Source organism: Podarcis cretensis (genome assembly GCF_951804945.1).
Source record: "Podarcis cretensis genome assembly, chromosome: 4".
Classification (NCBI taxonomy): domain Eukaryota; kingdom Metazoa; phylum Chordata; class Lepidosauria; order Squamata; family Lacertidae; genus Podarcis; species Podarcis cretensis.
In genome coordinates this window covers 45,395,335-45,417,558 of record NC_137173.1, presented here as the reverse complement: position 1 = coordinate 45,417,558, position 22,224 = coordinate 45,395,335, and the positions used below count along the sequence as shown (strand labels likewise).

At 38.9% G+C, this 22,224-nt stretch overlaps 1 protein-coding gene across 2 annotated transcripts in view; it reads right to left on the bottom strand.

Annotated features, from left to right (window-relative positions):
- GBE1 (1,4-alpha-glucan branching enzyme 1) overlaps nucleotides 1–22,224 on the bottom strand; it is a 146,654-nt gene that overhangs the window by 13,939 nt on the left and 110,491 nt on the right. For both annotated transcript variants that reach the window (XM_079974793.1, XM_079974794.1), the window contains exons 13-14: nucleotides 16,903–17,087; nucleotides 11,985–12,113 (exon numbers count right to left, since the gene is read on the bottom strand). In XM_079974793.1, the coding sequence (XP_079830919.1) occupies nucleotides 11,985–12,113; nucleotides 16,903–17,087 (314 nt within the window). The remainder of the gene's footprint in view (nucleotides 1–11,984; nucleotides 12,114–16,902; nucleotides 17,088–22,224) is intronic.

Below are 22,224 nucleotides of genomic sequence, written 5' to 3'. Positions count from 1 at the left end.
TTTCTGAATGATGCCACATGATAAATGTTTAGGGGTTTTTTTTGGGGGGGGGATAATAACAATTATATTATTTATGTTATTGACATTCCATAAAATGTTTATTATCTAGCACTTTGTTCAAAATAGAGATTTTAAGTTGCGACAGTTCCAAGTTGTGATGAATCATGAGAGTTTAGGCTATATGGTTCTATTGATAGTACTTCTGTCCTATTTTTAAAATCTACTAGTGTGGTTTTATTTTTATCAAGTTTGGGGAAATTACCAGCCTGGGCTGCCTGTGTAGACTCTTCCTTACCTCTGAACCAGTGGGAGTCCTGCCCCAAGCCTAATAGTTGCACAAAGAGGGAGAGGGAACTACAGTGGTACCCTGGTTTTCATACGTTTCGGATTACAGACACATCAAACTGGGAAATGTGTGTCCCCGTTTGCAACCTTTTTTTGGATTACAACCCATTTTTTTTTTTTTTGGATTACAGACAAAAAATTTTTGGAGGCCCCATTGGTGAAAGCGCGCCTTGGGTTACAACCTGCTTTGGTTTACAAACGGACCTCCAGAATGGATTATGGTTGTAAACCAAGGTACCACTGTATTTTCTTTCCTTTTTGAACATTTTTATTACAAATATATACAACATATGTATAACATAATAAACACATTATAAATATTGATGAATAATATCTTATCAGCAAAAGGTGCTAGCTCACTATGAAAACCTTGAACTTTTTTAGCTGTGGGAATATTTGATATTTTTATTTATATTTTGTGTTGCTTTTTTGTAGTTTACCACCCTGAGCTTCCTGGAGGGGAAGGCAGGATTAATCAACAAAAGAAAACAATAATTTGACATTTACATTTTATTAATAAAGATGAATATACGCAAGATGCTTCGTCTGATATCTTAGCAACAAGATGATTCTAGTATGGCAAATGCTCTGTAATTAATATCTGTATTAGATTGTTGTTTCATATAATAAATAAAAGGCACCCACAGTTGCTCAAATGTTTGCTTCTTTTGTCTGTCTTCATGTAAATGAGCAAAATCTGTTAACTTGACCTTTGAAGCTATTTACCGCACATAATCCTTTCCTTTTATGTTGGTGCTAGACAGCATCTATTTCGGAGACAAAACTGTTTTTGCTGTCGTTAAAAGTTATGTGTGTGTGAATGATTTCTATCATTACGGCATTTCAGATGGAAGGGTTTGCCCTCCACTCCGCCTATGCTGCAATGCTACATAAAAAATAGTACCACTGGGTAAAAGGTCTATACAGTGGTACCTCGGGTTAAGAACTTAATTCATTCTGGAGGTCTGTTCTTAACCTGAAACTATTCTTAACCTGAGGTACCACTTTAGCTAATGGGGCCTCTCGCTACTGCCGTGCCACCGCGGCGCAATTTCTGTTCTCATCCTGAAGCAAAGTTCTTAACCCGAGGTACTCTTTCTGGGTTAGTGGAGCCTGTAACCTGAAGCATCTATAACCTGAAGCTTCTGTAACCGAGGTACCACTGTAGAAGGAAGTTTGCTGTATGAGTGTGGGCTCTCTTCATAATATGGAACCGTGATAATGTGGAGATACAGTAGGCTCTGCTGTACAGGCATTTGCTGCCCCAATGTGTGACCAGAGGCCCACTGAACCTAGCTTCCCTCTTCAGAATATTGCAGCAAGAAGTCAGGTCTCTGCTCTCTTCTTCCACACAATTACAACCATGTCGGGGGAAACACCACAGATGGTTCATAGTCTACTTTTTGCTCTTGAAGCAGCAGCTTTATGACTTCAACAACCAAAGCCTGCTTCTCAGCTAAATCTTTGTACTTGGTGTTGACTGTTGATGGTTATACCTGGCACAGCTGCCTAGGAGAAAATGCTGCACTCTACATTTCCATGTTGCTCAAGCAAGCTCTCATCACCACATGGGCATACTTAACTTCCCATACCATGGCCATGAGTGCTAACATGCTTTCTGCTAGAACACAGAGTAAAAAAAGCCACACATGCAGAATTAAATGACTGCACCATCCCAGTCATGACTCCAACTGATGTAGCAACAGCATATATAACAACTATCAGAACTGATCATTATGCTGTTTGACACCATTTCCTAAGGTTTAAAGATGAATTCTTGTTGGGTCTCTCTCTACGAAAAAGTATGTCTCCCATCTTTGTTTTCCAGCAACCGTTGTTAGTATTCATGCTTTGATGCTCTAGCAAACAGAGATGTTTAGATAATATATTCATATTTCACAGCCAAGGGATTGAGATATGCTTTTTGCATTCCTGTTATCTTTAGTTTTCACCTTGTTAACTTGCTTTTCCTTCCATTGTACTTCAACCAATATATGCATATATAAAACACAAACTTGTACCAGTTTCACCATGTGATGAAGCAGGCTTTTGCCTATAGAAACTCATGTCACAATAAGCCAGTTGGCTTTCAAAATCCCACAGCACTTTTGTCTGTTTGAAAGAACATACAACCACCCAAACTGCCCAAGACTCCAGTACTGGGGCTTCCCAGTTCATTTTTATTATTATTCTTGGAGAGAACTCTCTTGTACCAAAGTGAATAGGGTAACTCTGGCTCCAGTGTGTACATCAGAGCATCTGCGGGCATACTGGAGATATTGGACTATATAAAATTCTAAAAGAGTTAATATTAATATAGTTCATACCTAGTTTTAGGCTATAGTTTTCCCTCAGTTTTTAACTGCTAGCTCTATTGCCTTTCATATAATGCCAAGCTCCGAAAGCCAGAAAATCTAAAACACTGGCACACTCTATTTTATAAATATGCCTAAATGGCTCCTTGTTTTATTGTCACAGACCACACAGAGACCTATAAAGAACAACTTCAGATAGTCTCTCTGGTGCCTTTTAAAACTCAGCACCAGCAAATGCTTCTACTGTGTCACTGTAGTTTATGAATGTGAGCATAATGTTTCCCACCGGCATTTCTACAGTATATGTTACATTTTATAATTCATCATTGTTGCCGAAAGCTCTGACATCTTTAAAGGCTGCTTTTAATTTATTTACCAGCAAATGAAAATGTTTATAGCTTTGTTAATTTTAAGAATAATATATATGGTCACATCTCCCTAAGCAAGGCTATGGAAGTAATTCTAACAATGCTATATTTACCTAATGATATTTTCCTCTTGCTCCACTCTATATCTCTCTCAATTTGCTGTAATAAAATTACTCATAAACATGTTAAGAAATTTTTCACAAATGGAGAAAAGAACGGAAAAACAGTTTTTGTACAAAGAGACCCAAACTGTTCCAAAATAAGTTCACTGTGGGTTCAATTCCTTTAGCGTTGGAAAATATCTAAAAGTCTCTGGTGCGGGAATTGAACCAATTCCCTTTTTCCTGCCTAAAAGTCACTGAGAAAGTTTCTGCATAGCATGTGTGTCCATGTCAGCGTCACATGATATGGAGATGATAAGCCGTATTGGCTCGAATATAAGCTGCATCCGAATATAAGCCGCACCTTTAAAATTTAAGGGGGGAGGGGAGAGAAAAAGACAATACCTGAATATAAGCCGCTCCCTTAAAATTCTGCAGGCACTCACACCTGTTCCCGTTTTACTGTATGTCTGTTTCAGGAGCAATATTGTAAATGCCAAATGTTGCAAGGTCGTGAATTTAAGCTGCACTTTAACTTTTCACAGTTGGAATTTGGAAAAAAAGTGAGACTTATATTCAGGCCAATACAATTCTGTGGAAGCCACGTAACATTTCCTGCACGTTGTATAGGCAGCCCTACCATTGCAGCTACCACAGGAAACTATTAATTCAGGCTGAGAGTATAATATGACTACATACTCCCAAGTCTCTGCCTGTCCTCCCTTCAATCATCCAGTAGTATAAACAAGAGGGAGATGGAATGCAACTGGGGTGCATGCATACAACTTCATTCAGCCTGAGGGCTCACAGTTGCAGCCACCAACCTTAGATGGAACATGTCAACTATTCCACTGGAGTTTCTTCACAGGCAGTGATGTTATGCATACCACACAGATATTTTTTTAATAACCAATAGATTTCTCAGACTAATTCATTTAGGTTCATCCCAATTATACCTCAGATCTGGACAGGTTTCCTTTATAAATATTTCTGTCATTCATACTTGAAATGAGGACTAAAAAGTACTTCCATTGCTTCTTGTATAATACCATTATTTTCATCTTCTACTCTAGCTCAAGTACAGAAGAGAGACCAAAGACAATCCGTCTGAAAACAAAACAAAATGCATTATCCTTACTGTTCGTTATATATAACAAATGAACAAACCCAATGAACCCATGCATAGAGTGAGCTTAAAATGAGAATCTTGTGATTATCTATTATATGACGTACTTAATTATTATGCTTTTGATGTTTTCAAACTAATTCTTGAAGCAAACCATTATTTTTTTAAAAAAAACCTTAATGACACATAAAGCATCATTAGGTAAATTCAAACCACATATAAAGCAGAAAATTAGTATTTCACCCGTAGCATAAACAATAATTGTCATTTATGAAGATTATGATACGGCATAATTAAGACCTTTTGTTTAGAGAAGGCTGATGAGAATTTATGCCCAATTGCTGAAAAATGTGGCATGCCAGCATTGATCAAAGTATTAATGGGGGAACTATTAGCTTCCTTCCTTTCTGATTTCATTTCTGTAGACATTCGTCATGAATCTTAGAAAAGAAACGGTTCTGGTCTGTCACAGATAAAACAGTCCTCTAGGAAAATATTTTAATGGCAAGTTTCAACAGCTGTAATCGTCTCGGAAAGGACTGTAGCTCTGAGAAAGGGGTGGAGCACAGCAGCAGAGCACATACTCTGAGGCAAGATGGCCCAGGTTCAATCATAGAGGTCAGGTTCAATCCTAGGCATCTCCAGTTGGGTTCAGCCAGTGCTACTCAGAGTGCAGAAAACACTGGGCTAGATGGGCTAACAGTCTGATTTGGTATAAGGCTATATCCCTAATGTGACCCCCTTTCCTAATCCAAAATACTTCAAAAAAAAACACAAAAAGTGACATAAGGATAATGCAGATCATTGGCATTCTCATAAGACCTCCAATCATGTAGATGTCTAGATTCAGAAGAACATTTGTGAAGTTGTAAGGATGTGATTCTTTTTGTGACAGCTGATCTGGTTATTTCATTTTAAATAGAGGTCAAAACAAAGGCTGAAGCGACTTTTGCATAAACTAAAAGGATAAAATAAAGTAAGAACAGCATCTTTTGTATTGTATTGTCGAGCCACTAAAATATTGAAGCCTCTGGTGTAATGAAATAATTACATGTTGTACAGTACTTGTGGGGGGGGGGATAGAAAGAGAATCCACAGCTGCTGATTTATGTCCCTCCCCAACCCATGGGTCACCAAATTAAGCTAAGGCTTAATTCTTCCTTCTCAGCTGTAATGTTGCTATGAAACCACTCTTCCCCACTGTAATTAGGCTTAGAAAGAACTTGGGGTTTTTTCGTGCCTAATTTTTGTGAGAGGGGATTTTTGTGAATCTCCTTTCTGGAGTTTGCAGCTGGGAGGGAAAGCTTCCTGACTCCCCAACTGCTCTCTCCGGGAAGATCACCCCCAACATTAGGTTTAGAAAAGCCTAATTGGGGAGTGGGGAGTTAGGGAGGGGAGGAAGAGCAAAACATGCACACATATGAGCTAAATACATACATACATACATACATACATACATACATACAATAAATTTATATGCTGCCCATCTGGCTGGGTTACCCCAGGCACTCTGGGCGGCTTCCAACAAATTAAAACACAATATGGCACCAAACATTAAAAAACTTCTCTATACAGGGCTGCCTTCTGATGTCTTCTAAAAGTCAGAAAGTTGTTTATTTCCTTGACATCTAATGGGAAGGCATTCCACAGGGTGGGTGTGACTACAGAGAAGGCCCTCTGCCTGGTTCCCTGAAGTATATACTTGTGTGTGTGGCACTATGACAGTTTCTTCTGTTTGCAAATGTGCCCTGCTGCGATAAGCTGTGCCTGAAAAAGGATTTCCTTTTGTTTCATTCCTATGAACCCCATCTTGTGTGGCCAAGAAGAGATTTTTCACCTGGCCTACATCCATGAAAGGCAACAGGGTTTTTAAATGTTATTTTACCACATTTATCTACTACCTGGATATACACTATTCACAACTGTGTCCTGATACTGACCAGACAGAGGCCCCCTTCAGCAAGGTGGCAGCTGCCTCACGTGTCCAGGGACAAATTGGAAGTTTCAAGTGGGGGTCTTGTTTGTGATAGGCATGAGAGTTCTCTATTAATTGCGTCCAAGCAAAAGAAACTCAGTTTTATAGTGCAACATATATGCAGAAAAGGCATTAATGGTTTGTTTGTGAATACATTTTCCACCAGTTTGAATGTATTGGAGATTATTATAGTCACTTGTCTGTTCTCTATTTTATTTACAATGACCAATAATTATTTTTTTCTTACACAGAGTCTAAAACTTTTTCCATTTGTCTAAGCTCTCTGTAGCACAAAATGTTGTGAAAACAACTTAAATGCATCAGCAATACTGAATTTATTTCACTCTGCTTTTAAAAATAAAAATTAAAGTTTTGCTTACCAGGAGTTGTCGCTCTACAAGGTGTCCTCTGAAGCTTTCCAGAATATTCCAGTATCTCACCTTACACATGTGCAGTTCTAGACCTGGGACTGTGCAGATGCCGCAACAACCTAGTAAAAAGCGTGCTGCTCGACTACTACCTTACGTGAAATCTGAATTTCATTCTAGAGCCCTCCCCACCCAGACACCATTTCAATAGTAGGTGAAAAGTGTTCTCATTCACTGATATTAACCTTAACAGATGAAGCACGTTGATGGAGCTTGGCATTTGGCTGATCCTAAATTAAATTCTTTGTCTTCATTTTATATAAAGCTTGAATTCTAATAACCAGGGACAGTTACATAACTGCACTTCAAAGCAGCGAGCAAACGAAGCAGCTACAAAGCAACATTTTTGCCTTGGGCAATCACACTCCAGTGACTCATTCAAGTGACCTTATTTGCTCATTAGAAGCTCTAGGTGCAGGTTGCAAATGTCAGGGATCTTAAATTTACATCTTTAAGAAGTACAGGTACCTGAATTTTAATGCTAATCTTCCTGAGATCTCAGGCCATATCTAACATTATTTACTTTGCTATCCAGTTGACATACTGCTCCATTCCTACTATGAATCTGCATTAGTATGCCCTTCACCCTAGTTATTAAATTGTTTGATGCTTCATGTAGTATGCAAAACTAGAAAGCTTGCAGCTGAGGTAACCCTTTCTCTTTGACCCTTTGCAAAACTTTTTTTTTTAAAGCATCAGGCACTGCAGTGACATTATCATGCACACTGGAGGTAAAGGAACAACCCATTCTTTAAAAACAAAATAAGCTGGAAGGAGGAAATTGGAAGTTCACACATCTGAATTTCTTTTTCAGTAAGTGATGAGACTATATTCTGCTTGCTGGAGCAGCTCTTCCAACCAGAAAGCACAAATAAAAATAAAATTACAACATGGGGCAACATCACTTGCATGATGGGGAACTGGAAATTTTCTGAACCCTCTGGTAGGAAATGTTAGGGGCGTGTGGGTTTGTGTAGTATCCATGTATTTCACAGTGTTTATAAACCCACCCTTCATCATGCTGATCTCAGGGAAGGCTAAAAACAAAATGCGGACCTAAACCAAGTAGATTAGCACTACATAGGTCAGCAACACATAAAAATATCATGGGTGAAATCCAACACTGCATGTACCTTGACATGTGCAACAAGACTCTTCCCCTCTAAAAAGAACCAAATCTTCTTCCAGTGTCCTCAGCTTTTTAGGATTTGCACACACAAACACACACACACTTAAAAAATTATAATACATTAAACAGCGGGCAATTGACAAACAACGGGCTAAAAGGACTGTCTCTTTCTGAAACCCTGAGTAGTGAGAAGAAAGCAAAGTGAAAGAGACTTATGCACAACACGGTTTAAGGCAAAAAGCATATAGTATATGAAAAGTTAGTTAATCATCTAGGAATGCAAATTAAATAGGCACTAAGGGTCATTTAGTAAGCAAATAAGAAAGGACAGCAAAAGCCCTTCACATTATTTCTTCATTTTTGTGTATACCAATTTTTTTTAAGTTCTGGTAAATTTTCTATCCATAACCTTTTAAAGTCCATAGAATGTGAAATGCCATCATTTCTTGCCAGAGGGTTGGACACACATTTCCAAGACATGACTGAAAGCTTCATCTATTTGGATGAAATTCACAGCCTGGATCAGAAAGAAGCAGGAGGGAGAGGCCTTCTCAGTGTATGCTGACAGTGCTAGCTATTCTTAAAAGCATGACTTGTGCTGTGTGGATGAGTTTCTCCCTATGTTTTTCATGTCCAGTGGCACCATGGTTTGTTGAATACCTGTGTAGGCACTCTAGATGTTCCTTTGAATGCATTTTTCATATACTGTATAAAGTTCTCTTGCACTGTAGGCAACACAGTACTACAGCTATATGAAATGCTCATGTATGGGTGCATTTGTGAAGTCTCAAGAGGACAGAAGCTCTGAGACACAGAACAGCTGCTTTCTGCCATAAATTCCCTGAGTTTTAACTCTGTGGTAGAAGCTGGTTAAATGAAGACACAGGTAACTGTGAGAGTCAATGTCATACATAGAGTCAGAATTGTGCTTGAAGTTTTCATGTCAGTGATTCACCCTGCTTGGGAAGTAGTGTGGCAAAAATGGCAACAAAGTTCAGATTATGTATACTTTAACACATGTGCGTTCCGTGTGTGTGTTTCCTGTTGATGGGTTTAGCCCATTTGTGAGTCTTCTCTGTGGAACTTCTTTCCCCATAGAGTTGCATTTGTCCCACTATCCCCATCAACATTTTGATTTAAATTAAATATGCACTTGTTTGTCTAGACATTTGGAGATAGGCAATTCGGGTTTGATGGCCTAGTATAGTCAATGTCTGTTCTACTGATGTAAATTGTTTTTAGCTGATATTATTTTCTACTATTTTTAAAATTACTTTTATTTTAATAGGCTAGAAAAACATTCTATTTTTGACTACGTCGTACAGTGCCCTGGGCTGCTACAGGAGGAAGGACAGAGTACAAATAAAAAAATAAAAATAAAAGATATCTTGTGCATTGGTTTCTCCATTAGGAGATTTATTTTTTCCCCTCTCTTAATATTAAAAAGGCATGTTGAATTTTCTGTAAGCAATTATTTGTGTTGAGAATGTCTGATGTATTTTCACTTCATTAAATCCTAATCTGATTTCCACTGAGTCAAAATAAATGTAGAGAGCACACAAGAAACAGCAGCAAATGCTACCACTGGGTGCATCTCTCAAACAAATTTTCCAATAACATTTGCTTGAATAAGAATTCAGATTTGCTTTGACTAAGCTTATGTTCAGTTCACAGTGTGCATTGATGCCCTGGACAAACTAGCAATGGACCAAATTGATTGAAAACCACTGAGACTTGCGATTCACAACAGGAAAATGGGAGCTAGGGAATTTGACTCAAAAACTGTACACTATATAGTGGTCTAGCATAATTCAAGGTGAAAAGTACTGTTAATTCACATTGGATTCTTTTGGTCTTCATCAATCTCATATGTACAATGGAAAATGCCAAGAGTTTACATGCATACTAAAATACAGATAATGCAGAAATATTTTGGTTCTCTTTCCATACACATATGTAAAGTAGGCTAAAATTTAGCTTTCATCTGCAAGCCATTCTACTAAATACCACCACATGGAAATGATGTCATGGAATAATTCATAAACAGTCTACATAGTTTGCCTCTCCAAGGACAACAACCTCCATTATGGGAAGAAACAGGGCAGCCAGGGGCTGGCATTTGCATTGGATCGCCCAGAGGGTTAGAGGAGCAAAGAGGCAAGGCATGCAATAGTGCAGAGAAAGGAAAGACAACAGTGGGTTAAGAAAAAGATGCTTAATAAATGGATTGATGCAAGAGGAAGAGGTCTGATGGGCAGACAAGGTACAGGTTTGACAAAGGTAGACTGCAAGGATGAGAGGGAGGTAGCATGCATGTGGGGAAATCTCATGCAGATTCTATAAACAGTTGAGCTATGACCTGATGGAAGAAAATGAGAAAACAAGGATGCTTTGGAGACTGGGTCCTGCTGACGAGAAAAGCAAACACAGAGAGAGGCTTAAAGAGACATGCTGGAAGCTGATTATCATCTCAGGAACCTGTATTCATTTAAAGTCAAAGCCTTCACGCAACACACACAGAGAAGAAAAGTTATAGAGGGGCATTATAAAATACCTGCTGCGGCCCTTTGCCCATGTTGGAAACTTGACTGCTACCGACGTGATGAGGCAGAGCAAGAAATAAGCCTATTTACCAAATAAACTTTGGCAGTGCGTATAAAGTTACTGAATGCAAACAACAACAACAAAAACCATCAAACATAAAAGCTAAAATTTGCTAAATCCTGGAAGTTACTAATTTTCAAGGTAACTGGCAAAGCTGTCATTAAAAGAGTGAGTGAAGTACAACAAAATTATGCATAATTTCACAATGATAAGAAAATACTGAGAAACAACGTAAGACCCTCCAACGTTGCTATCCCAATAACAAATAAAGGGTGCAAGGCTCTGAATGCAGATTTGGTTTGAGGAAGGCAGGCATGGAGCAAATTGGTTCCTGTCCCACTGTTGCATGAACACATCCTAGCTAAAGCCTGTGCATTTAAGAGCCTGGGGAAGGAGTCCAATTCCCATGCAAACTGACCCAGACTAGAAGTTCCAAATTAAATGGTTTACTTTGCAAGTGAAGGCCTTGTATAAAATGTAGTCACATCCCAAGGCACAAAAAAACTAATAGCAAGAGTCTGAACATTCTTACTCAGAAGTAAGTCCCCATATGTCATGGGGCTTACTCCCAAACTGATATTTAGGACTACAGTTTAAAGATTTGTAACTCTCTTTGCTCAGACGCATAGTTTTACCTATGTCTCTCTCATCACCCCAGCTCTCTATTCTCTGCCCACTATTGAACTTTTAAACTTTCTTGGGCAGGAATCTTTTCTTTTCTTTTGCTTTGCATATAGAGAAAAGAAACTCCACATTGGTGGTGCTATATAAATTACAATATCAGCTACAACAGGAGCTATGTGAACCCTACCGCTATAAACACATTTCCTACACATTTGTGTCCATCCATATACTCAAGGATGTTTACCTTATGCATTTCCCCCCACATTGTTCAGCTATTATACAATTAATAAAATGCAAACATACTGTGCATTTACAAGTGTACATTTTGTTCTAATGGAGAGCCAAAGTAACAGAATTTAAATCAACACTGCAAAAATAAACTTCTAAACAAAACTATATATTGAAGTCAAATTTTAAACAACAGTGAAGACATATCATGCTGTTAGAGGGCCATTATGGCTGTTTTGACTGTTTTCAGATTTTAAAAGTGGTTTTATTATTGATGTTTTTAGTGCCCATGGAACCTTTGGGGGGGGGGAAGAGTAGACTATAAATGTAAATAATAATAATAGTTTACATTCATAAGGTGTAAGCCTCAGGCTTGTGAGCTCCTCTGTCACTTCTCTAGCATGACCACAAGGAGGAAAACATCTCCTTCCTGCTGTTCAATAACTGAGGTTTATCATTAAATTAAAAAAGGGCAAAGAGTGATTAAACTATTGTTTATTGAAACACACCAAGATGACAAATCACAGTTTGAGACAGGCTGGGATGGAAAAACTTGTCCTTCCGGACATAAAAAGAAAGCAGGTGTTTCTAATCTCCTCCTCATGGTTGTGCTAAATGACGTGAGAAGATGAAGGACCAAGTGAGAATGAGGCTCGTTCACATAGTGCTAAACTAAAGTTTAGTGTTACATCCAAAATGAAGTCATAATGATAAACACAAACAGGAAAGGAAAGGATATTTTCCTGGTTTTTCTATACCCACTCTGTAGTCTGTGTAGCTTTTAGATGGGTGGAAATTGAATATAAACAGAAGATTTGCCCTCTCAAAAGCAATAACTTTGTTTGATTCATGTTTTTCACTCACGTAAGCCTGCAAAAGATAAAAAAGGTAGATTTAGATGCTTACTAAAATGATTTTGAACTTAAACCACATAGAAGTAGGGCAATATGTATACTGTCATATTCAATTCAACCAAGGGTTTGTGGAGATGAAAGAAGTTCATGTAAGTGACAGTCTGTCATGAAGTAACTAACTTCATATAAGAATTCAGATTTTAAAAAGCTGGGTAAGCTATAACAGAAAAAAAGGAATAACGAGCCTGCTATAGTGCTATATATTTCACTTTAGCTATTGAAAGTGGTGGTATGCATATCTGTGGAGAAAATCCACCACAATGACATCTGAGGAGAAAATTCTTTCAAAGGCCCTGTTCTTTACTTCACATTTCTTTTTAAGTGTTCTCTGTTCCTTCTTGCTTAGGCCAACAGCTGGATTGATGGAGATTTATGGCTGCACAGAATTTTACTTTTGACATGAATCTTATAAGCAGTGTCTTTGAGATGCTGCCTGTGTCACTTTTGAATGCTTAATCAATTTCATGTCAATTTTGCTCAGGAGAGGGAAATGGGAAGTATGCTGAGTGAAGAACCTCATTGCTTAAGAAGAGAGGTGTTTGTGGGTGTTGGGCGGTGGGAGGAAGGAACATCCGAAGCAATCCTTCAAGTGGCACACAATACTCTAAACAATTTCAGTTCACTATATATTATACACACCAGAAAGAAATTTTGTTTTATAAAGTGGTGCTTGCTACACGTGCTATTTCAGAGGGCTATTTTGCTTGAACCATGCATGACTTACAGAGGGCTAATTTCAAGCTGGGAGAAGGCTAATGGGTACCTGCTATGTCACTGGAAGACAAGTGCTTGGCATTCACATTGAACTGGGGCAGCTATTAGGTATTACTATCAGAGTTGAATGTTGGGGTTTTAAATCTGTACTGCACCCTGTATTCAGCAAGAAACTCAAAATTAAGCACATACAATGAGAGTGCAATCCAAATCCATTGATATTTGCTGCTAGAAGGGGTTAGCATATGAAGGAAGTGGTCATCCACCAGCCTTTGATGTGGGGGCTCTGTTGCGGCTGCAAAAACCTTTGCTAAAGCAGCAGAAAGAACAGGAGGTAAGAAACTGCTGCTAGCGGTGCTCCTACTGGTGGTATTAGATGTAGGGATGCAAAGCAGGGAATGGGAGCAAAGCAGAGCCACCAGTGGAACCACTGGTTTCAAAGCTGCACCATCACTGTGAAAGAAACATGATCTATGGCCCTCAGCTACGTACATCAAGCTGGAGGTGGCATAGGGACAAGAAAATTCCACCCCCACCCATCTTCCTCTCTAGCCAGCGTGAGCAGCAGAGTTTGGAATGTGGCAGTGGATCTCCGCTCTCATGCTTTTGTAGCCCAGGTTTGGATTGCTCTGTAAGTTGAGTGATGGTGAAGGTACAGTTAAAAAAAAAGTGCAAGAATTAACAACAGGGAAACTAAATACGATTAAGGGCAGATGCAGGAAAGACTCAGATTTACTAAAGCAGGAACTCTTGCCTCTGTTCAAGTCTCACTGATTCAGTGGGACTTGCAATAAGAATGTATAGGATTAGGCTGCACAGGAATACTGGCTCAGAGATCAGAGGTCTGGTTTAAAAGTTATACAGTAATTGACCTCATGGTGCTATTTTTCCTATACGGGCTTTTAAAATCTCTAAAATAATCCTTATTGACAATGTGCTGTCTGCCTATGTTGCAAGAGAAAAGCAGAACATTTATTAATACTGTAACAAACAATTGGTAGAGGCACCAGAACAATTTCATACTAGTGCGTGGCCAGATAGGCTGCGATGAAAATACAGTGGTGCCTCGCAAGACGAAAAGAATCCGTTCCGAGATTCTCTTCGTCTAGCGGTTTTTTCGTCTTGCAAAGCAAGCCCATTGACGGCTTAGTGGATTAGCACTATTAGCGGCTTTTAGCGGCTTATCAGCTTAGCAGATAAGCAGATAAGCGGCTTAGCGGCTTAGAAAAAGGGGGGGGGAGGGAAAATAAGTTGGAAAAACTCGCAAGACATTTCGTCTTGCGAAGCAAGCCCATAGGGAAATTCGTTTTGCGAAGCGCCTCCAAAACGGAAAACCCTTTCGTCTAGCGGGTTTTTCGTCTTGCGAGGCATTCGTCTTGCGGGGCACCACTGTAAGAAATAACAGAGTCTACTATAACACCATTGGCTATTGCATATCTGCTTTGCATGTTAAATATGAAAAAGGTATTAATTTCAAATGCAAAATCTGGTTGAATCAGAAAAGCAACAAACCATGGATGGCACCTTAGACTAATTGTTTACCTATGAAATTAATTTTCATAAGATGACTCATTCTTTAAAGTTCTGTGGTTATTTTACTGCTGCTGCTTCTCTCTTTCTCCCTGAGTTATAGAGCTGCAAAGCTTTCCAAAAAGTCTCCTGTGGCAGCAACTGTGATAATTAAAAGCTGCAATCCTATCTATTGTCAACACAAGTGCTGACACAGTCTGGGAAACGTGCGTAAAATAGCCTGCAAGGTAGAGCAATGAATGCATACAGCTTGTTAGTTATCTTTTGTTCCTTTAGTATCTTCAGCATCCTTTATTTCTTCATACTTATGTAGCGCTCCTTTACTGCTCCAACCAATTCATATATATTAACTCAGTAACATATGTAAGGAAGGTCAAGAAGGCTAAGGCTGTGAGATATTAAGTAGCCTTAAGCAAGTCCCTGAGTTCATGGCAAAGTGGCATCAGAACCAGGGACTCAACACCTAACATTCTTAGAACCAAGCTTCACATTATGTTTAATCTATATAGTGCAGCTGTGTCTCTCATTTTTCTTAAATTAATTACAGCTGACAAGGAGGAATTGTTGTTGTGATTATGGCTGGGAGAAGAATTCCATCCTCAGCCATGTCTCCCTTGAAAATTGTGCACCACCATGTGGCTCTGAGACTTAGCAAAACAGCTCTCATTGGTGCCAATAAGCATCCTCCCAAGAGGAGGTTGATCTAAGAAAAACCAGAGTGATTGCTGCATGCTTTTCATTACATGTCACATGTCGTTTGATCCTGAATGAGCTCCCTTAAAAACATAAGGGGGGGGGTCAGGTCAAAGGCTCAACTAGTCTACCATCCCATTTTCCATAGTGACCCACCAGATCCCACCAAGAAGTACACAGGCAGGAAATTAAGGGACTCACCCCAGCACCTGGTATTCAGTGGCATACTGCCTCTGAACATATAGTTGCCCATTTTCCAACCATACCATGCGCATAGGGCTGCACCACTGATTTCCTGGTCATTTATTCACCCCTGTCCCTTTCCACATCTCTGTGGTTTAAATTATGTTGTGTATAATATGCCACTTAGTTGTTTTATGGACTAATAGCAGCAGCCTCTTTCTCCTAGATAAGGCCTGGTATTCACATTACTCTCACAGTATGGTAGCCAAGATGGTGGAATAATGAGGGAAGGGCTGCACCAGGTGGGAGGGGCTTATACCATGGTTCCTCCCCAAATCAGCATCCAAGATGAGCCAGTGTCAAGGAGTGGTGCCACAGAGATGCCCTCTGACACTGATATTGCTGACACTTACCAAGATCTTAGAGCTGGGCAAAGGTGAGGTTGGGGATGAGAAGACGCACTGACAACAGTAGTGCTCCCAGCAATGTGCCTGAGCAGTCCCAACCTTGCCATCACCCTGCATCACACTGCTAAGCGGCAGAGACAGCAGTGTTGGGAAGATAGCATTAAAAACTGGTTCAATGCTCATGTGGGGAACAGATTCAATATGGCTTCTCCATGACACACAGGAGTTCGCATGGGGGGGAAGGAGTGACACGGTTGGGTAACATTAGTATCAGCAAAGATACTAATCTGTTCCTCATTACCCTGCCAATGGAATAGCCACACTTCTACCATGCTGTTCTAATCACTGCTGGTAGGTTATGCAAACCACCTGCAGATATCAACATTTCAGCCGCCTTTTCTCCAGATGTATAATTAGCAAGTCTTTCTCCACTGTGTGGAACAGATGAAAATACTTTTAATAATGGCATATAAGTAGAATTTTTGACTCAATTGTGAATGGTTGGATGCAATGATTTCATCAATTTTCACACTCAGTTGCTGCCTGATTTTCAGGGTTCTCCCCTCAGCCCCTGCATGCCTCTATTCAGGAGAGCTCCCCAATTTCTAGCATATGATTTGCAGGAAGCTGCCAAATGCAAGAAAGAGATGCAAAGTCACCTTTTGCCTATTCCCTTCCACCAGTATTTGAATACCTCTAGCTTAAGTATTTTACAAATAAGGCTGCATAATATGGAAACAGTCAAAGTGTTCCTCATTTAAGTAAATTACCGGGCAACATGAAGCTTGCTAGTGGGAGCTAAGAAGAGTAAGAAAGCAAGAAATGTAGCACAATAACTGAACCTGGCAGTGAGTTTATTTGCAGTCTAGTTCTAAAGTTAAGTGGAATATTGACATTATGATGACAAACATTTAACAATTTATTGAAAGCTAAAAGCATGTTCTAAAAATAAGCAGTTTTATTACTGGGCATAAATAAAATAAAATATATCAAATGGAGGGGAAAGAAAAGATCTTTCTTTTCATGGTAATCAGGAGACTGTTTTTCATTGTTATATAAACACAACATCACCACTCATACGTTTTGAAAATATGTTAAAAGGAGAAAGCAGAATATAAGGAATCGTTTTATTTTATTTTCAAATGCAGTTTACTATTAGAATTTCAAACATGCACAATACTTGTGACAAATGCAAAAAACTTAATGTATATACTTTACCGGAGGTGATGAAAGCCAGCCAAATCTTTCTTCCAACTTGTTCATATCTCTGTCGAATTCATTTAGGAATCGATAGCGAAGAAGCTGATCATCAGCTAAATGAAACTGTCTCCTGGCATAATGGTAGCTTTCATTATTGCCTTGTCTGGGAAAGTCTAACCATTCTGGATGCCCAAACTCGTTACCTATATTAAACAAAACAAAGATAAAAAGATACAATATAAATATGTCTGCAATAGTTAACACCTCTCCAAGACACATTCAAATGCATAGTTCTTAAAAATACATACTTAAACTATTTTTCATTAAATATTTTTAATGCAAGTTTTCAGGTCTTTGAACCAGGAGTGGGCAACTTTCCAGAGGCCACATGCCAATGGTGGAGGGTCAAGACATCACATTTTTAAAAAAAGACAGTGCTGACTCTGAGAGTCCTAAAAGCAACAAATGATCCACTAAGAAGATCAGAGACTAGACAAGAGACTACTGGATGGGTGGGTGGTTCATTGTCACCAGAGCTGTGGACATTGAAAAAGTTGCACTTTAATCATCCTATGAACAGCTGAGAAGTGAAATCTAAAGTAAAAAAAATTGGCAGGTGGCTTGTTTGACTTGCTAAGCAATGTATTCTCTCCCATGCTAGCTGACGATGATGGGGCTTGTACTCCAACAACATCTAGAGATCCCAACATGGGGAGAACTGTGTTACATGACGTTAGAGGGAGGAATCTTTCCTCCTACATATTTCAGACATTGAAATAAAGTGTGTTTTAATCTGAGGATGTTATATAAACCAAATATTAATGTATGATCAGGCCAGCACATTTAACAATGTTTGCTTTTTGAATGCAACAGATGCATTAGATTGGTTGGCTTCTCCTCTTGCCCACAAACGAGGATCAGTCTTTCCCAATTTGGTGGTCTGCAGATGTTGCAGAATTAAATGTCCATCATCCTCAACCACTGACCATGCTGGTTGGAGGTGATGGGAACTGAAGTCCAACCTACATCTGAAGGGTACCAGGTTGTGAAGAAAGACATCTATTTCATAAACTCAAATAGAAAGACAACTTGGAGAGGAATGCTAAATTCATGCATGGAGTTTGCATTTGAGGCCTTCCCTGAGGTTTTCATAATTAGGAACCATAAAGGAAAAATACAGACAGTTGTGGGAGAATCTATGCTTATAAAAATATGTTTCTAAACACTGTTCATACTTGGAATACTAGCTAGAAATATTAGCTAGGCCAAAAAAACAAATCTATCATAAAAGAAAGCAAAAACAAGGCACAAAACGCAAATAGTTTTGAATATTGCCACTTTGTAAATGAACCACCAAGCAGCAAATTAAATTTCATCTTGACATATGCAACCATTAAGCTCCACATTCAGTAAAAAGCAAACCATCACAAAACACTAACATAAGTATGAAGTACTGTGCCTGATTCACAGAAAAACAGTGAAAGTGACCTTGGGCTAATAATGGATTGAAAATATGATGAAAATGTTGGGAGAGTATGATAGTGAAATTTGCATCAAATCAAAACAAGAATCCTCATTATATAAAAATGGTATTATATGATGGTATCCAAATTCAGGTGGGTGCTATATACAATGTATGCATACATTCCTATCTCATGTGTGCTAGGTAAGGTTAGGAAAGACTTGAGTGATGTGAATGAAAAACAACATGTATTTTGGAGACAGGTATAAAAGACAAAAGGTAGCTTAAATAAAAAAAAAATAAAGCCTTGTAGAATTTCAAATCAACGTAACATTTTAGCCTTAAAAAGAATGCACTCTCGGGTTTAATCTCTGAAAAGAAGCATGAGAAAAATGTAGTACACATGGATTGTCTAGAAAATGATGCTGGGAGAAGCTGTACTTTTCTAGTCTACATTAGGAGGGGAAGAGGAAACAGGAGACAGACAGTGGCAGAGATGGTGATGATGATAATAATAAAAATTTCTTATAATTTCCCACCCACCTGACTGGGTTGCCCCCATCACCCAGGGAGGCTTCCAGCAAAAATACGAATAAGACAAACAAAAATACAAATAAAACTTCGCACATGGTTACTCCAGACTAACCATAAGTTGTAACCAAATTTTTTCTTTGGGTTTATGGCTTAGGGCTTATCCAGGAAAACTAGATGACAAGGCTGGGTTTGAATGATAAACTAACCAAAAACAACAGCTTAGCTTAGTGTAGCACAGCAGCCAGAAAGGAGGAACGTGGCTGTGATCTCTCCCAGATCCTGCACATTTGCACTCAACCATGGTTTTGCTAAGCATGAAATGTGAACCAGGCTACTGAGTTTAAACTTAACTGTGATTCTGGCTGTTTTGAGAAGTAAACACTTAGCCTTTCATGCCTAAACTTTAGCCTGAAATGAACATAATGCTATATGCATGAACCTTGCGCTTGTCATTGCTCACTCACCTCTCCTCATTCAGCACTGACACAAGGAGATTGGGATTTTTTCCATTTCCCAATGAAGAATCCCACCCAACTGTAATTAATCATAACTATAGTTTATTGACAACTTCATTATACACCTTTAGTTGCCAGGCAAAAATGTTCCTTTTAAACCAGGCCTTTGGTTGATCTGATTGACATCCTATGCCCTTTTAAAATGTGGCTCTTTTTTTGGGGGGGTGTTACTGGGTTGTTGTTTTTATTTTGATTATATATATTGTGGTTTTTATTATGTTGATCTTGTTCTGTGAACCGCCCTGAGACCCTCCGGGTATATAAATTCAATAAATTATTGTTATTGAAAGTAGGCACGACTAAACCACAGTTGCCCAGGCTTGGACATAACAAAGAACTACAGTTAATTAAAAATAGAACCCAATGCTTCTACATTTCCAGTGGCTATTCCTGAAGAGCAGTCAAAAGTGAGCAAGGCTCCTTCTGATAAAGTACAGCTTAGCTTTAAGTCTGAACAAAGCACCTGTAGTCTTTATTCTGCACTTGGCCACTAGAAGATTTAGCAAAATAATGAAAAACAATAAATATCCTTTATAAGAGGGAAGATAGCATAAGACATAATTTTATTTTAATTTTATTAAATTTGCACCCCAGCCTTCCTCCTAAAGGAGCCCAGGGCAGCAATGTGGTGTCAACACTGCTCCCCACTCCACCACTCAAAAAAGCCCTCACATGTCAGCATTCTGGAAGCCCATGTGGTTATTTGTAAGATGCAAACACATAGACAAGCTAAACCAGAATGATGTTTCTTCAAGCCAATGCTACAGTTCCCTGGAATGCATGGGCACCACAGTAGGTTTTTATCACAGGATCCAGCCAATGGATAGAAGCAGTATCTCAGTACTTGATGGAGTATTTTCAAGCAGAAGGCCCTAGGTTCAATCCCTGGCATCTCATCTTAAAAGAATCAAGTAGCCCATCCCCAACCTCTCTCAACACCTAGGGAATATAACAAGTGAATAGAAAGAGAACCCACACAAGTGACGCTGACACAAAATCTCACACGTACAGTGGTACCTCAGGTTACAAACACTTCGGGTTACAGACTCCGCTAACCCGGAAGTAGTACCTCGGGTTAAGAACTTTACCTCAGGATGAGAACAAAAATCGCGCGGTGGCAGCGGGAGGCCCCGTTAGCTAAAGTGGTGCCTCAGGTTAAGAACGGTTTCAGGTTAAGAACGGACTTCCGGAACGAATTAAGTACGTAACCAGAGGTACCACTGTACACTAAGTAGAATACTAGAAGCATTCCCACCCCACCTCACCTCTTTCCTTGTCTCACAACAAACGAAACTGATCTGTAGAAGACACAATGCATGCATTTTTGTAAACTAAGAAATCTTTAATAAAAAATATTTTTTTAAAAAATAACCAGGTAACAAGTGATGTGAACAGTCTCTGCCCACTGTTAGAGCAGGGAATACTGTGACAGATGGACAAACACACAGCTGCTTATGTGGTTGTCACTTACAAATGGTAGCCTTCAAGAAAAATATCTGCAGGATTCTCCTTTTTTTTTCATTTCTTGCACAACCAGCAGCTTTAACAAGTGGGTAACTGAAGATTTCTGAGCACTAAAGTACTATTGGGATTTCTTTCTCAGTAATTAATTTCTTTTCCTCCCTCCACTTCTATGTAAAGGTCCAAACTATAAATTGACAACAAGCCAGCTGCTACAAGTGATGGAATGTGAGACAACAATACTAATTGGGAGTGGGGGAGAAAACTCCATTAGCTTAACATTTTGATTAGTAGATGCTTTTATTTCACAAAACTATAATGAATATTAATTTCACATAGGAATTAATTGAAGTATACCACTGTGTATATGTGCATTTGTGAATTACGATTTTCTATGCAGACATCAGTGAATAAACTGATATATTAAAAACAGCCATGCTGATGCGCAGTTGTAAGGGAATCTGTGTATTAGTGTTGGCAGTACATGGTGCTGGCAATTTACCAGTCATGGATTTAGAAGGTATACTAAAAATACATTTAAAATTACAGTCCTTTGTTAGTGCCTGTTAGGACTGTGGAAAAAGATGATCATCTGGCATCTTGGACAAGTAATGCTCTGCAGTTCCTTTCATGCCATGAGCTAAGGGGATCTTTTTAAGGAACACACCTGGGTCCCTGAAATTTTGCTGATTCTATAATGCTTGCATTTGTAGACAACCCTCTTACCCCGGAATATGCCCAGGATTCAAGGCATCCATTATCCTGAAACCTGAAAGTGAGCATTTGGCCCTGTTGACCAGAAAAGTCAGGAAGATTATTAAGGAAGGCTATTTTTGTTATGTTTTTGTCTCAATGTAGACCTCTATTGTAAGTAAGCTACCAGCATCTCAATAAAATTGTAAGTGTTCTATGGATTGATACTAGCCTAAACACAGTAGGATTTAGAAATGAATTTACCTAGAGTTGAAGCCAAGGCAGAGGCACCTACAGTGTGTTGATGGAACATACCAAACATCTTTGAATCTAGAATGGCCCTCTAGTGCAATTTTCCAATATCAGGTTATGTTTCCCAGAGGCTGCAAATTTAAAGCAGGATGAGGATGGTTCAACTGGCAACACCTTTACAAGTGATTTAGTTCTCCTGAAACAAGAGGCACTTATTTTTGTGCTTTAGAAAATGATGAGTGTTTATTTAACGCAGCCACAGTGCTGAAAATACAGAAATCGTTACAATTCAAGAGCCAAATGATTTTGCATTGTTCTCTGCTATTATCGTCATATAGTTCTTTAAATATATAGTTAACATGAAAAGCATAAAGCAGCACTGATCTGAGAAAGCAGTTCATCTAGAAATGCCATCAGCACGTC